This window comes from Vipera berus, assembly GCF_964194415.1.
Source record: "Vipera berus genome assembly, chromosome: 1".
Lineage (NCBI taxonomy): Eukaryota > Metazoa > Chordata > Lepidosauria > Squamata > Viperidae > Vipera > Vipera berus.
The window spans coordinates 305,294,672-305,308,157 of NC_138202.1; the positions used below are offsets into that span (position 1 = coordinate 305,294,672).

At 41.0% G+C, this 13,486-nt stretch overlaps 1 protein-coding gene across 1 annotated transcript in view; it reads right to left on the reverse strand.

Moving 5' to 3' along the window:
* Positions 1-13,486, reverse strand: part of XDH (xanthine dehydrogenase) — a gene marked incomplete at both ends in the record, with an annotated part of 57,465 nt that overhangs the window by 22,656 nt on the left and 21,323 nt on the right. The window contains 7 exons of the mRNA XM_081312765.1: positions 688-811; positions 1,460-1,629; positions 1,969-2,058; positions 2,260-2,434; positions 3,440-3,624; positions 11,450-11,559; positions 13,224-13,317. Of these exons, the coding sequence (XP_081168891.1) occupies positions 688-811; positions 1,460-1,629; positions 1,969-2,058; positions 2,260-2,434; positions 3,440-3,624; positions 11,450-11,559; positions 13,224-13,317 (948 nt within the window). The remainder of the gene's footprint in view (positions 1-687; positions 812-1,459; positions 1,630-1,968; positions 2,059-2,259; positions 2,435-3,439; positions 3,625-11,449; positions 11,560-13,223; positions 13,318-13,486) is intronic.

Consider the following 13,486-nt stretch of genomic DNA (forward strand, 5'->3'; position numbering starts at 1 on the left):
CCCATACAATATTTTTCCTTGGTATTTCACTGAACTGTGGATAGTCAAGGACATCAGAGTACTGGGAAAGGAAGAATTCTACAGTGAAAGACAGGATATTCCCACACATATCTTGCTATCTTGTAACTAAATCAGAGGAAGAATATCATACTCTTCTGTTTTGAAAGGTTTTAAAAGCAAATTCTCTGTCATGAAACTGAATGAGAAATGATAGAGCACAGACAAATGTATGTGATTATATTTGATCCCAGTGAGTTCAGTGAGAACTATGTTCAATTGGTGCTGGTATAAGGTATTCCTCTCCATACACATTAAGCTGCATTCATTACCAAATCTATGGGCTGCCCCCTCATATCTACCAAAAGGGCATTTTAAGGAGTTCATATGTATGAAATGGCATCTCATAATTTGATATGTCACTCCATAAAACATATACATTTACTATTGTATCGGAACACATACAGATACAATTTTCATAGAGGACGGTGGTACATCTGCCAGTTGTCACTCTAACACATAACACCAATTCAAACCAAAGTGAAGAGTATGAAATGTACTTTATAAAACACATCTAGGAATGAACCAAAGGGGTGTGGTTATTGAGTTATAATGCAAGTGAGTTGATTGCCCCACTTTAGTGCTTTCTGAGATTAATACAACAATTTGTAGATGAAAATAATTACGTACAATGTCTTTTGCAAAGATGGTTTCATCATTAAGAATTCCAGAAGTGTTACTTCCTGGAATATCCTGATCAGAGACAAAACACACAAAGCCAGGTACATTCTGAGCCTCTGTGGTATCAATGGAACTGAAAGAAAAGAGTAGCACAGTAGAATTATTCCCAGTAGATTTAGGTGTATGTCTGCCAGTACAAGTTTTGGCCTCATTTATTCCCAAAACATGAAGTAATAGTTCTATTTTATTCTGCATTGAACAACCCTCCTTTTGAGCATTGTGTCTGCTTCTGGGCCTAATGCTCAGGCAAGAACATTTCCGAGAACTGAGAACTGAGATGAGAGGCAATAAAACAAATGGAAAACACAAACTGGTTTTTGTTCTTACTCACTTGAAAAAGCTGGACGTTGCTAACAGGATCCTTTCTTTGTTGAAAGAAGAAGAGATTCAAAGAAAGGCAACCAAGGGATTTTTCTAGATTGGGGATCTAGAAATTAAATCTATACATACACACGGTTCTCAAACACTCTCCAAGAAAAAGTGGCCAACATTCTAAAGCTAGTTTGCACCTTCCAAGCATGCTGTCAGCTGTAAGAATTACACAAGTTCCAGTGGCACAAATAAGTTACATATTATACTAGATGGCTGAAAGGAGGTGGACTATAGCCTCTCCTCGGGGCCTTTATAATGTAAAATCCACAAAAGCCCACATCCACATCATAATAACTGTGGCCTGTATCATTTAATAAGTAATGGTGTCTGTCATGGAAACAGAACTTACATAATTTTAGCATGGGCTTTGGTGCTGGTAACCAGGGTTAGGTAGAGTTCATTTGCATAAGAAGGGATGTCATCACAGTAGACTGCCTCTCCGCTTGCCTGCTTGGCAGCTGACAAATGCACCAGGGGTCGTCCCACTGTGTCCTCAATGGATTGCTCAATAGGCACTTCCTATGAGAAAAGCAAAGGGTGTACTTTCACTGCTGATTAAATACTGGCATCAATACCCTACAAACATTGCCTCATTCAAAAAGTTAAAATTCTACTAGCAGCAATAAAGCAAGTAGGGGAACAGCATTTAGCACATCAAATATAGGACTATTCCTTCTACCTGAAAGGAAGAGGTCCTATTAGGACAGACATCTCCTGTAATTAATTAATTTAAAAAAAAAAACAAAGCAAAAATCAGAATAAGGGTTAGTTCAAGGTAAGCCAAGAACATTTCCAAGAACTGAGATTAGAGGCAATAAAACAAATGGAAAACACAGACTGGATTTTGCTCTTACTCACTTGAAAAAGCTGGACGTTGCTAACAGGATCCTTATTAAATAATTCAGTAGCACTAGCATATGTGGAGGGGACCAAATTGCTCAAATTATTCTGCAAAAATAGAGATAGAATCTGATTTTAATTTCATTTCTCTTATGCAAAGGCAAATGTATTTTTAATATATCTCTTAATGTGCATAAGAACATTACAATCAAAATGTAAAAAGATACCAAAAGCCATATGGAGCTTGCATATAGATAGCCATATGAAACTGCTGAACCCTTATCCCATCAAGAAGACAGAAGAACTCACATTGCCATTCATTTCTACACTTCGTTTCTGAAGCACTGTGAGGTAGAACTTAAAGAAAAAGCTGAGCACGAGAGTTCGACGGAAATCCACCATGCCGCCTGGGACTGAAGGGGAAAGATTCATCTCCTCAGCCAGCAAACGGCAAGCTTCCTGCAGGAGATCTTCTTTCCACTCTCTATTAAAAACGAACCATAAATTAACACAAAATCATTTCATTTGTCCCAGTCTATTCAGTAAAAAACAATAATAAGCAGAGATTTCCATTCTGATGCCTTATAGTTATATTGGGAGTTCATCTTCCAGAATTACTCTTTTCTGGCCCCATAGCAAGTGTGTCCATAGAATATGGTTGGGGGGGGAATTAGGATGATGACCGTGAAGATGTGACGGAAACTCTGCTTATTTTCTTTGGGGAGCAGACCAGAAATCATCAGAGATGTATTTGCAGCATCCCAATAAGAAAGTCTCCTTTAAGCTGCACTCATAGTCAAGAGGGGTTGCTCAAAAATAAGTAGTCCATGTCTGTCCCATTTTGCAGCCTTCCAAGTATCTCCTAAGGGACGTGGTGGCTCAGTGGGTTAGGACGCTGAGCTTGTCGATCAGAAGATCGGCAGTTTGGCGGGTTGAATCCCAAGTGCCACGTAGCAGAGTGAGCGCCTGTTACTCGTCCCAGCTTCTGCCAACCTAGTAGTTCGAAAGCATGTAAAAATGCAAGTAGAAAAATAGGGACCACTACGGTGGGAAGGTAACAGCATTCTGTGCGCCTTCGGCATCTAGTCATGCCGGCCACATGACCACGGAGACATCCTCGGACAAGCACTGGCTCTTCGGCTTTGAAACGGAGATGAGCACCGGCCCCTAGAGTCGGAAATGACTAGCACGTATGTGCGGGAGAACCTTTACCTTTTTAAGTATCTCCTTATTATAATGCCAATTTTCAAATAGTAAAGCATTTATATTAAACTATGATGATGAAGCCAAACATTCCTAATCTTTCCCAAAGTAATAAAAAAAACAGAATGGAAATATTTGACCCCACAGTTCAGCAAATAGTCATATGTTCCCCCTTCCCACATTCCTTAAAAACTGAAATAATAACAACATTATAAACTTTGATCTCCCAGCTGAGAGTATTACAAAATTCTGCTCCCAGCGTGTGTTATGAGTGTCACTCATTTACCTCCCAATCAGCTTCTGACAGGTTTTTACAGCCATGACTGTTGTGGGAGCCATTCCGCCATAGCTCAGCTTAATCTCTTCTAATCGATCAGTTCCCTCTTGAAACCGAACGCTCATTCCACAGGTCACAATGGCAATGTCATCCTCACGTCTTGAAGCTTGCTTGAAGGCAGAGAAATATTCACCCTAAGAGAAGAAAAAGAAGTAAACTTTCCATGGACTTTTTCTCACTGATCCTGGAGGGTGGGGGAAGTTTGGAGTAAAGTCAGTCCACTGACCACAACGGTACTAAAATACGAGCAGTCCCCTTCATGCAATAATGTCTAGATGAAAGAAGAATGAGCACTGGGGAAATACAACAGAATTCCAGACAAACTATGTCAGAATTCTTGTTGCTATGTTCTGAATAAAACTTCACATTGCAAAATTCACTTTCATCTCTGATTACAGTTTATAAATAAGTGTTAATTATTATTCTGGAACTGACATCTATGAGCTGCAAAGTGTTTCTGCACCATGTCTATGTCCAGGATCTTGGTTTGTTGGTGTGTTTGTTTGCTTTTTATATATAAGGGCAGTAGGCATTGTTTTGGAGGGTGTTTTCTTGCTTTGAATCTCTAAGAAGCTCAGTTAATGTGCTGATGAAGTGACAGATTATTTCACTGTTTCCTGCCATTCAAAATGCTTGAGTCCCCTTTGCAAATACTCATTGTGATTCATTCATTAATTCATTAATCTTTCTAGAAAGTGTCAAGGATGAGCATTCAAAACAGACCTATCAGGTTACTTTAGGAATACAGAAATGGCATGCCAAGCCAGATCATTGGTCCACTTATCACCATTTTCTTCATATTGACAATGGGTGGTCTCCCTTAACGTGCTCTGATCCTAAGTTAAATGTGCATAAGAACATTACAATTTCTCCACCAAATTCGATCCTAAACATTTGCACATCAATTCATTACTATTTTAAAATTTTGCCCAGCTAAATAAAAACTACAACTCTCATGATTGCCAACTTCTGAAAAAGGAATGGACAGAAACAGCCTCTTGGTTTACAATTTGTATGGCTTTTGTGTAATTTTTACAAGTTAGAGAAAGTGATACAGAGTGCTTAGGTGCTCATACGCATATGCCCCTGCTATAAGTGACGGCACTACTTGCAAGGATGTAGAAAAATCTGCAGATTTTTCACAGGATAGCTTCAAAAAAGATCCTGAAATTAGAACTTGGATGTCTTTAGGCACAGCAGAGGGTGCTCTGGTTGCATGGTGCGCCACTGGTATCACGCCCCATGCAGCTGGGCACGAGGAAGGTGGCAAGAGCTACACAAATTTCAGCAAGCTGTCATTACCCCTGTAATGTTATGGGGTAAGTGCAGAATCTTGAAATTTCCCAGCTGCAAGTCTGTAAGTTAGTTATATAATTAATTAAGACAGAATCTTTTTTTTAACAATTTTACCCTAGTTTTGTGGCTTATAATTATAGTATTTTTCTCATTATTGTTTAATGCATTCTGTAGATATGGTTATATTGTTGTTGTTGTTGTTGTTGTTTGTAATTGTTGTTAATGTTGCTCTAGGTTTGGATGGGGATATTTAAGAAAATTAAGTTAATGTTAGTAAAATTTTGAAGGAAAAAAAACAACCCTTGACCGATATAAAAATAGGACAGAATGTGTCAGGAATTGACCCAGATCAGAACTGGATTAACCTCCCCCTTCCATTCTTCAATTAAAGTATACCAGCCAAATAAATGCTTTCCCTGTAACACAAAAGAGGCAAATATAATTGATGTCACAATTCAGATGGATTTTTTTCATGGATCTCCTACACTGCAAATCATGAGATTCTTGGGACTCCAGCGTCAGGAAAATCTCATCTTTCTTTCTAGTATAAGTTTAACCAATATAACAAGAACATAGTTGCCCCAAAGTGCAATTGTATCAAGACTGAAAATAACAACCATATCCAAAAATAAACTCAGAGAAGAAAGGAAAGAAGAAAAATAAACACAGCCCTGAAAAATAATAACTATGCTCTCAGTCCATTAAGTGATTAACCATTAATACTTGAGTCTATGAGTATCTTGAGTCTATAAGTATCTAGAATCCATGGATCTAGATGAGTCAATTCCTTCATGCTACCCAGAAATAATTGAAACCAATCCACATCAGGTATTCTGGGAATTTGGCAGTAAATATGTTGTGTTCTTTCACCATGAACATATGAGTTGGATAGTAAGCCTACTGACCCCAGGTATTTCAACAGAAGTACAATGTCAAGAACAGACACATATTCAATGGAACTAGATGAACTGCTGGGCTGATCCAGCAAGGCTCTTCTTGGGCTCTTACAAATGGTAATGGGATAATGAACTTGTTTGATTCTTACTTTGTCTCATTGCTGATTTTGACTTCTACTTATTTCAGAATAGATCCATCTGTAATTGCATTAAAACTTGGACCAGACTGATCATGGAATGTATGACACTTCAAAATTCTGCTCCCTTCTATTTTGTAGGGTGTTTTTCAAGAGTGATTTTTTTTCTTTACCAACTTAAAATAAAATCCAAGAAAATATTTTAAAATATATAGGTTGAGTGATCACTTCCAACATTAAGCTTTTAGGAGACAAACATTCTTTACAAAGAATCTGGGAATGCTAAAGTTCTTCAAGGTTAAACCAAACTAAGAGAGATAGCCAACTCATTTTACAATCTCTTAGTCCAGGGGTCCCCAGCCCTTGGGCTGCAGACTGGTACCAGTCCACAGCCTGTTAGGAACTGGTCCATACAAGCAATGGGCAAGCATGTGAAGCTTCATTTGCACATCCGCAGGATCAAAGTTGCACACAAAAGTATCCATCCCCTCCCCCCCCCCCCAGTCTGTGGAAGGCAATTTTTCTTCCAAAACCAGTTCCTGGAACCCTAGATTGCATGAATATAGTATTTTTGCTTGTTTCAGGGATAAAGAAAGACCAGCCTAATTTAATGTATATTAGAATTTGAACCACCATTCTTTTCATGGAAAGCCACAAGGTCATACAGAAGGAATTCATGGCAAACTTTTTCTATGAGTGGTTCTTGATGCTGTCTCAGTTTGTTTGTTTTCTTGCAGAGATTTCATTACCCAAACTAGGAATTTATTTATTTATTTTGCTTGTTTCCTGCCCTTATTATTTTTTTACAAAATTCAAGGCAGCAAACATAATTTCCTCCTCCTATTGTCCCTACAACAACCCAGTGATGTGACTGGCCCAAGCTCACCCAGCTGGCTTTCATGGCTAAGGTGGGACTAGAACTCACAATCTCCTGGTTTCTAGCCTGGTAACTTAATCACCAGACCGAACTGGTTTGGCAGTTCCCTAATTAATATGTTGTTCCCTTTTTGATTGTTAGTCTGATGTTAATTTTGGTGTTAATCTATGTTCATCTGGGTGTTGATTGCTGGTGGAGAGGTGTTTTGTTTTCGTTTTCTTTTTTTGTTTGTTTGCTGATTGTCTCTTTTATATAGTATGTATATGTTGTTTGATGGCAAACTAGAAACATAAGTTACCAAAAAAAACCACTCATACTAATCAAGCCAAGCAACCTAATAGTAAAAAAGCCCAACCAAAGAACCACCAAGACCACTCCTACCAACACTGAGAGGGCAATAATAATAATAATAATAATAATAATAATAATAATAATAATAATAATAATAATAATAATAATAATAATAATAATAATAATAAGAAGAAGAAGAAGAAGAAGAAGAAGAAGAAGAAGAAGAAGAAGAAGAAGAAGAAGAAGAAGAAGAAGAAGAAGAAGAAGAAGAAGAAGAAGAAGAAGAAGAAGAAGAAGAAGAAGAAGAAGAAGAAGAAGAAGTTGGAAGGGACCTTGGAGGTCATCTAGTCCAACCCCCTGCTCAGGCAGGAAACCTTATACCATTTCAGACAAATGAGTGTCCAGTCTCTTCTTTAAAATGTCCAGTGTTGGAGCATTCACCACCTCTGGAGGCAGGTTGTTCCACTGGTTAATTGTTCTAATCAAGCAGAATATAAATTTAGAGCAAATCCCAATCCCTGCTAGTACTGATGATGGTACCGAGTTTGCATAATGAAACATCTGCAAGAAAACAACCAAGCTCAGAGAGCACCAAGGAACCCACATTTCAACCCGGAGCTACAAATATTCTCCTTTATTGAAACGTTTTGTATCTTCCATGACTAAACTAAATTTTCTACATTTTATCTAAGAAGAACTCTATGCTAGAATTAATTCCTTGGTTGCTTGGGCAGTACGCACATAAATTCATGATGCTGGATGGCTTATGTTTGGCATGTGATTTCTTTCTTTCTTTCTTTTTTCTCTCCCAGCCATAGCAAAACATGCTACGAAATTGTTGCTTCCTTGCCTATTCCCTGTCTTTTAAACTTTTTTTTTCTTCTAGTATTCAGTACTAATTCCTGAATTCATCATTTATGCAGGAAACATATTTAAAGATTTTATATCTTCTTCACCTTACTCTTAGTTAAAATTTTATACAAAATGGAATAAGTATAAGTCAATGTTGGATGGATGTTTGGGCTAAAATTGTCTGTGAAAAGAGTATCAACTACCTGATAACTAGTTTGTGCAACACAAAGAGAATTAATTTAGCTCTGAATAACTGATTCTCTTTGCAAGGGGAAAAAATATCTAACCCCTTTTGTATAGATTAAGCAGATCATTTTTCTGGCTTAAGGGGTCTTCATGCACAAGTACGTTTGCATGATTCAATAAGTGATTTGTATGAACAGAACAAGGTCAAGGTTTTGCCCCACAAAAACGACAATTAAGCCCAGTAAATTTCTCAGATTGTGAATAATTTTGTCTAGATTTTTGTTGTTGTTATGATACTTGTATTTCAGTTATTAAGTGGTAGTAACAAACTATATTGGAATAATGTAGTCTGTTTTGCTAGGCATGCGAAAGAGCAAGAGATTTTGTATGACACTAAAGGTCATCGCCAAGGTGGAAATCTTTTTAAACACAATGCTCTAGTTTGTAAGATTTCAGGAGCCATAGTTTAGATACTTTTACTTGTATATTGGCAACCATAAGGACTAGATATTTTTCAGCAGGAGAAAGGGGGGAGGGGGGAGAAAAGGAGAGGGAGGAATGAACGCTATATCCAAATTACTTTCTATGTTTCAGAAGAATCATAGTACACTTAATATGGCTTAAGCATTGCATCTGCATTATTGATTACTATGGCCATGTAAACTTGCAGAACAACAGAGTTGGAAGCGACCTTAGAGGTCTTTTACTGCACTCCCTTGCTCAAGCAGGAGACTTGATACCATTCCAGACTGATTATCTGGACCCGTACCAATCGGGTTTCAGGCCCGGGCACAGCACGGAGACGGCATTGGTCGCACTGGTGAATGATCTCTGGCGGGCTCGGGACAGGGGTTGTTCCTCTGTCCTAGTCCTATTAGATCTCTCAGCAGCTTTCGATACCATCGACCATGGTATCCTACTGCAGCGTCTCAGGGGGTTGGGAGTGGGAGGCACTGTTTTGCAGTGGTTCTCCTCCTATCTCCTGGGCCGCTTGCAGTCAGTGTTGACGGGAGGGCAGAGGTCTGCCCCGAGGCTTCTTGTTTGTGGAGTTCCTCAGGGGTCGGTTCTCTCTCCCCTCCTGTTCAACATCTATATGAAGCCGCTGGGCTAGATCATTCGTGGTTTCGTGGTGGGGTATCATCAGTAGGCTGATGATACCCAACTTTTTTTCTACACCCCGAACCAACCCAGTGATGCCCTCGCCGTGATGTCCCGTTGCCTGGAGGCGGTCCGGGTTTGGATGGGGAGAAACAGGCTTCATCTCAATCCTGCCAAGACTGAGTGGCTGTGCATACTGGCATCTCGGGTCAACCAGACTATTCCATCTTTAACGATGGGGGGTGAGGTGTTACCCCCCATTGATAGGGCTCACAACTTGGGCGTCCTCCTGGATTCACAGCTCAATTTTGAAGACCACATAGGAGCCGTGCCAGGGGGGCTTTTGCCCAGGTTCACCTGGTGCGCCAGTTGCGACCCTATCTGGATCGAGATGCCCTACGCACAGTCACTCATGCGCTCGTGACCTCCCGTTTAGACTACTGCAACGCTCTCTACATGGGGCTGCCCTTGAGGACCACTCGGAGGCTTCAACTGGTGCAGAATGCGGCCGCGTGAGTTGGGATGGGGGTTTCCCGATACTCCCATGTAACACCTCTACTCCGCGAGCTGCATTGGCTTCCGGTTGCCCTTCGGGTGAGATCCAAGGTGATGGTCATGACCTATAAAGCCCTAAATGGCTTGGGTCCGGGTTATCTGAGGGAACACCTGCTGCCGGCATCAAGCTCCCTTCGTCCTGTGCGCTCCCACAAGGAGGGCCTTCTCAGGATACCGCCAGTTAAGGAATGCCGGCGGGTTATTCCCAGAGGAAGAGCATTCTCTGTGGGCGCGCCGGCCCTATGGAACCAACTCCCAATGGAACTTAGGACTGCCTCCGACCTTCGCTCATTTCGCCGGGACCTGAAAACTTGGCTCTTTCAGCTGTCTGGCCCAGGCTGAGGGGTTTTAATTTTATTGGGTTTTAATTTAAATTGGGCACTTGATTTAATTAATTTTAATCTGATTTTGTCAACAAAAGTGCGTATAGTCAAGGCTATGGTCTTCCCAGTTGCAATGTATGGCAGTGAAAGTTGGACCATAAGAAAGGCTGAGCACCAAAGAATTGAGGCCTTTGAACTGTGGTGCTGGAGAAGACTCCTGCGCGTCCCTTGGACTGCAAGGCGATCAAACCGGTCAGTCCTAGAGGAGATCAATCCTGACTGCTCTTTAGAAGGCCAGATCCTGAAGCTAAAACTCAAATACTTTGGCCACCTAATGAGAAGGAAGGACTCACTGGAGAAGAGCCTAATGCTGGGAAAGATCGAGGGCAATAAAAGAAGGGGACGACAGAGAATGAGGTGGCTGGATGGAGTCACTGAAGCAGTAGGCGTGAGCTTAAATGGACTCCAGAAGATGGTAGAGGACAGGAAGGCCTGGAGGAATGTTGTCCATAGGGTCGCGATGGGTCGGACACGACTTCGCAGCTAACAACAACAACAACAATCTGATTTTAACTTTTGTATGTTTGTTTTTAACTCTTCCTGTAAACCGCCCTGAGTCCTACGGGAATAGGGTGGTATATAAATTTAATAAAATAAAATAAATAAATAAAATAAATGGTTGTCTAAACTCTTCTTAAAAATCCCCAGTGATGGTAATGGTAAGCCATTCCACCGATATTTTCACTGTCAGGAAATTTCTCCTTAGTTTTAGGTTGGATCTCTCTTTGATAAGTTTCTATCTGTTCTTGTCCTGCCTTCGGGTACTTTGGTGAATTGGTTGACCCCCGCTTCTTTGTGACAGGCCCTTAAATATTGAAGACTACTATCATGTCACCCCTAGTTCTTTTCTTCATTAGACTAGACATTCCCAGTCCTTGCAATCATTCTTCATGTATTTTAGCCTCCAGCCCCTAATCGTCTTTGTTGCTGTTCTCTGAACATTTTCTATGGTCTCGACTTTTTTTCTATTGCAGTGATCAAAACTGTACGCAAGTATTCCAAGTTGATCTCAACAGAGCAGCATAAATCAGCACTGACACCTCACATGATCTTGATACTGTCCTTCTGTTGATGCAGTCCAGGACTGCATTGGCTATTTTTGGCAGCTGCAGCACACTGCTGGCTAATATTTAAGTGGTTGTCCACTTCTAGATCCCTTTCATAGTTACTGCTATTGAGCAAGTACCACCTATTCTACACCTATGTGTTTAGTTTTTCTTGCCTTAATTTTCTCACCACTGAACTGCATTTTATTGGATAGGGCCCAGTGTTCAAGTCTGTCAGGATCCTTTTGGATCTTGAGCCTATTTTCTAAAGTGTTACATACTATGCCTTATAAAACTATACAGCCTTTTTTTCTATGACAGTAAATATTCAGATCACCTCACCTTCCTACTGAACGGAATCTCAACTGAAAGCAGTACTTCTTGAGGCTTCAGTATAGTTTTTCTATACCCAGTAAAGAATTTTTCATCCATCCTTATAGTCCTGCTGCCCTCTGCAAGAAAACAAAATACAGCATAGAGAGTGTCAAAATATCCGTCCGCGGACGGCAGGAAAAACCACAGCAGGAACGGAAGACAACCCACAAAGGAAACGTTTATTCTCTTGCACAACAATCCAAAGTGGGAACAGAGTCAGCGTTGGGTGCTTTCCGCATCCAACGCTATTTAAAGCCATCCGGCACAAAACACCACGCCCCTCCAACAAACCGGCATCCGCCCACCTCCCCATAAACGTGCTACCCCTCCCCTCCAGGGCCTTTTGGCTTCTGCCCTTCTTCCGTGCCCCACATGCTTGTCCCTGGCAGGTATGTAGCCCTGAAAACCTTCACACCAGACCCCCAGGCCCCACCACCTGTGGCCCCCTCCAACCTGGGACCTTTCTCTTCACGGGCCCCAGGACCCAGGACCCCTCTGCCTGTCGGAGCTGCCCCAGCTCCCCAACCAGGCAATTCCAAGAACAAACCCCCCGCAGTCAGAATTGTAGTCCTTCCAGCCAGCATGGTTCCCGTTTGCTGCACAGTGAGGGAAGCCCAGAACAGCAGCTGCGTGTTGGTTTCCCCCTCAGGTCGGGGCCCTGTCCTGGTGCCTGCAGGCCTCCTGTGTGCAGGCGCGGCGTCCAGAGGTGACTGGAGGAAGCCCGACACAGACATGGCCACTGGAGAAGGCCGGGAGTCTACGGGTGTTCCGGGCGGGCCTGTTGGAGTGGCTGTGGCTGGGCTGAGGGGTCCTGGAGCCACACACCCCACTGAATGTCGGGCCTGCGGGGCTCGACAGAGAGGATGAGTTGGGTAAGCAGGTGGGTTCTCAATTAATCTGAGCAACTATTTATTGTTGGGAGGTTAGCTGGTCTTTTAATTCCACAAGCAAAGATTGTGACCTACACTGATTAAACAATATATCCTAGCTATCTTTTCTAGCCTGGTGCTCCCTAGACATCTAGACCTTCATGTATGTATTTTGTGCCACCTCCCACATGTCACATTGGAATCACAAACAGCATGGTATCAACAGGTCCCTGAAGTCCATAGTATCAAGTAACAGACAGGCTGGAGTCAACCATCAAATGTTGCCCAAAAATATATCAGTGGTGTTTAGACTACCCTTTTGGGAACTCTGAATATCTTAGCTGCAACTAACAGATGGTTTACCAGTGTTTGCTAGTCATTCTTTGTACAAAGGCATATATTTCCTAGCCTACCTTGAGCACAAAAGTGTATTTATCCACTTCTATCTCCAATAGAAATTACAGGGCATCTAAAATATTTCCAAGAATTCTCTTTAATGCTCAACATTCTAACAGCGAAGCATTTGAAAAACAAATATCACAAAGGTGTGATATACTATCACCCAGCTGTCAAATACTACAGCTTAACAATGATCAGTTATGAAATATTAAAACCAAACCAAAGATCATCTAGGCTGGACCTAACTAAGCATGTGGAGTTATGGGGAACATTCTGCACTACCCTTTAGAAAGCAAAAGAAGGAATAACCAAAGAAAGTTCTCTTAACATTCTTAACTGAGGCTTTTGGAAATAACAGACTGTACTACTTTCCCTGTCTAGCCCCAGAAAGAAAAATGAGGCATGGAAATTGTTCCATTTACACCCATAATAGAATTTATATTGGTAACAAGGGAAATTCAGAAACTGCTTACCATTTGACACCAAAGTCAATTTGCTCCCAATTGCCATCAACACTGGATTTAGGTCAGATATTGGACTTGCAGTCATTATATTTCCACCAATAGCCTGAAAGAAAATATAGCACAGTCATATCTTTGAAATTAGTTCAACAGACGTCATTAAAATCAGTCATCGAAGTAAGTAAGCAGAAAAATCCTGAATATTTTAATTTTACACTATTAAAATTAAAATGGGATTTTCTTATCCTCTAATAGAACAAGAATAGGTTAAGAAA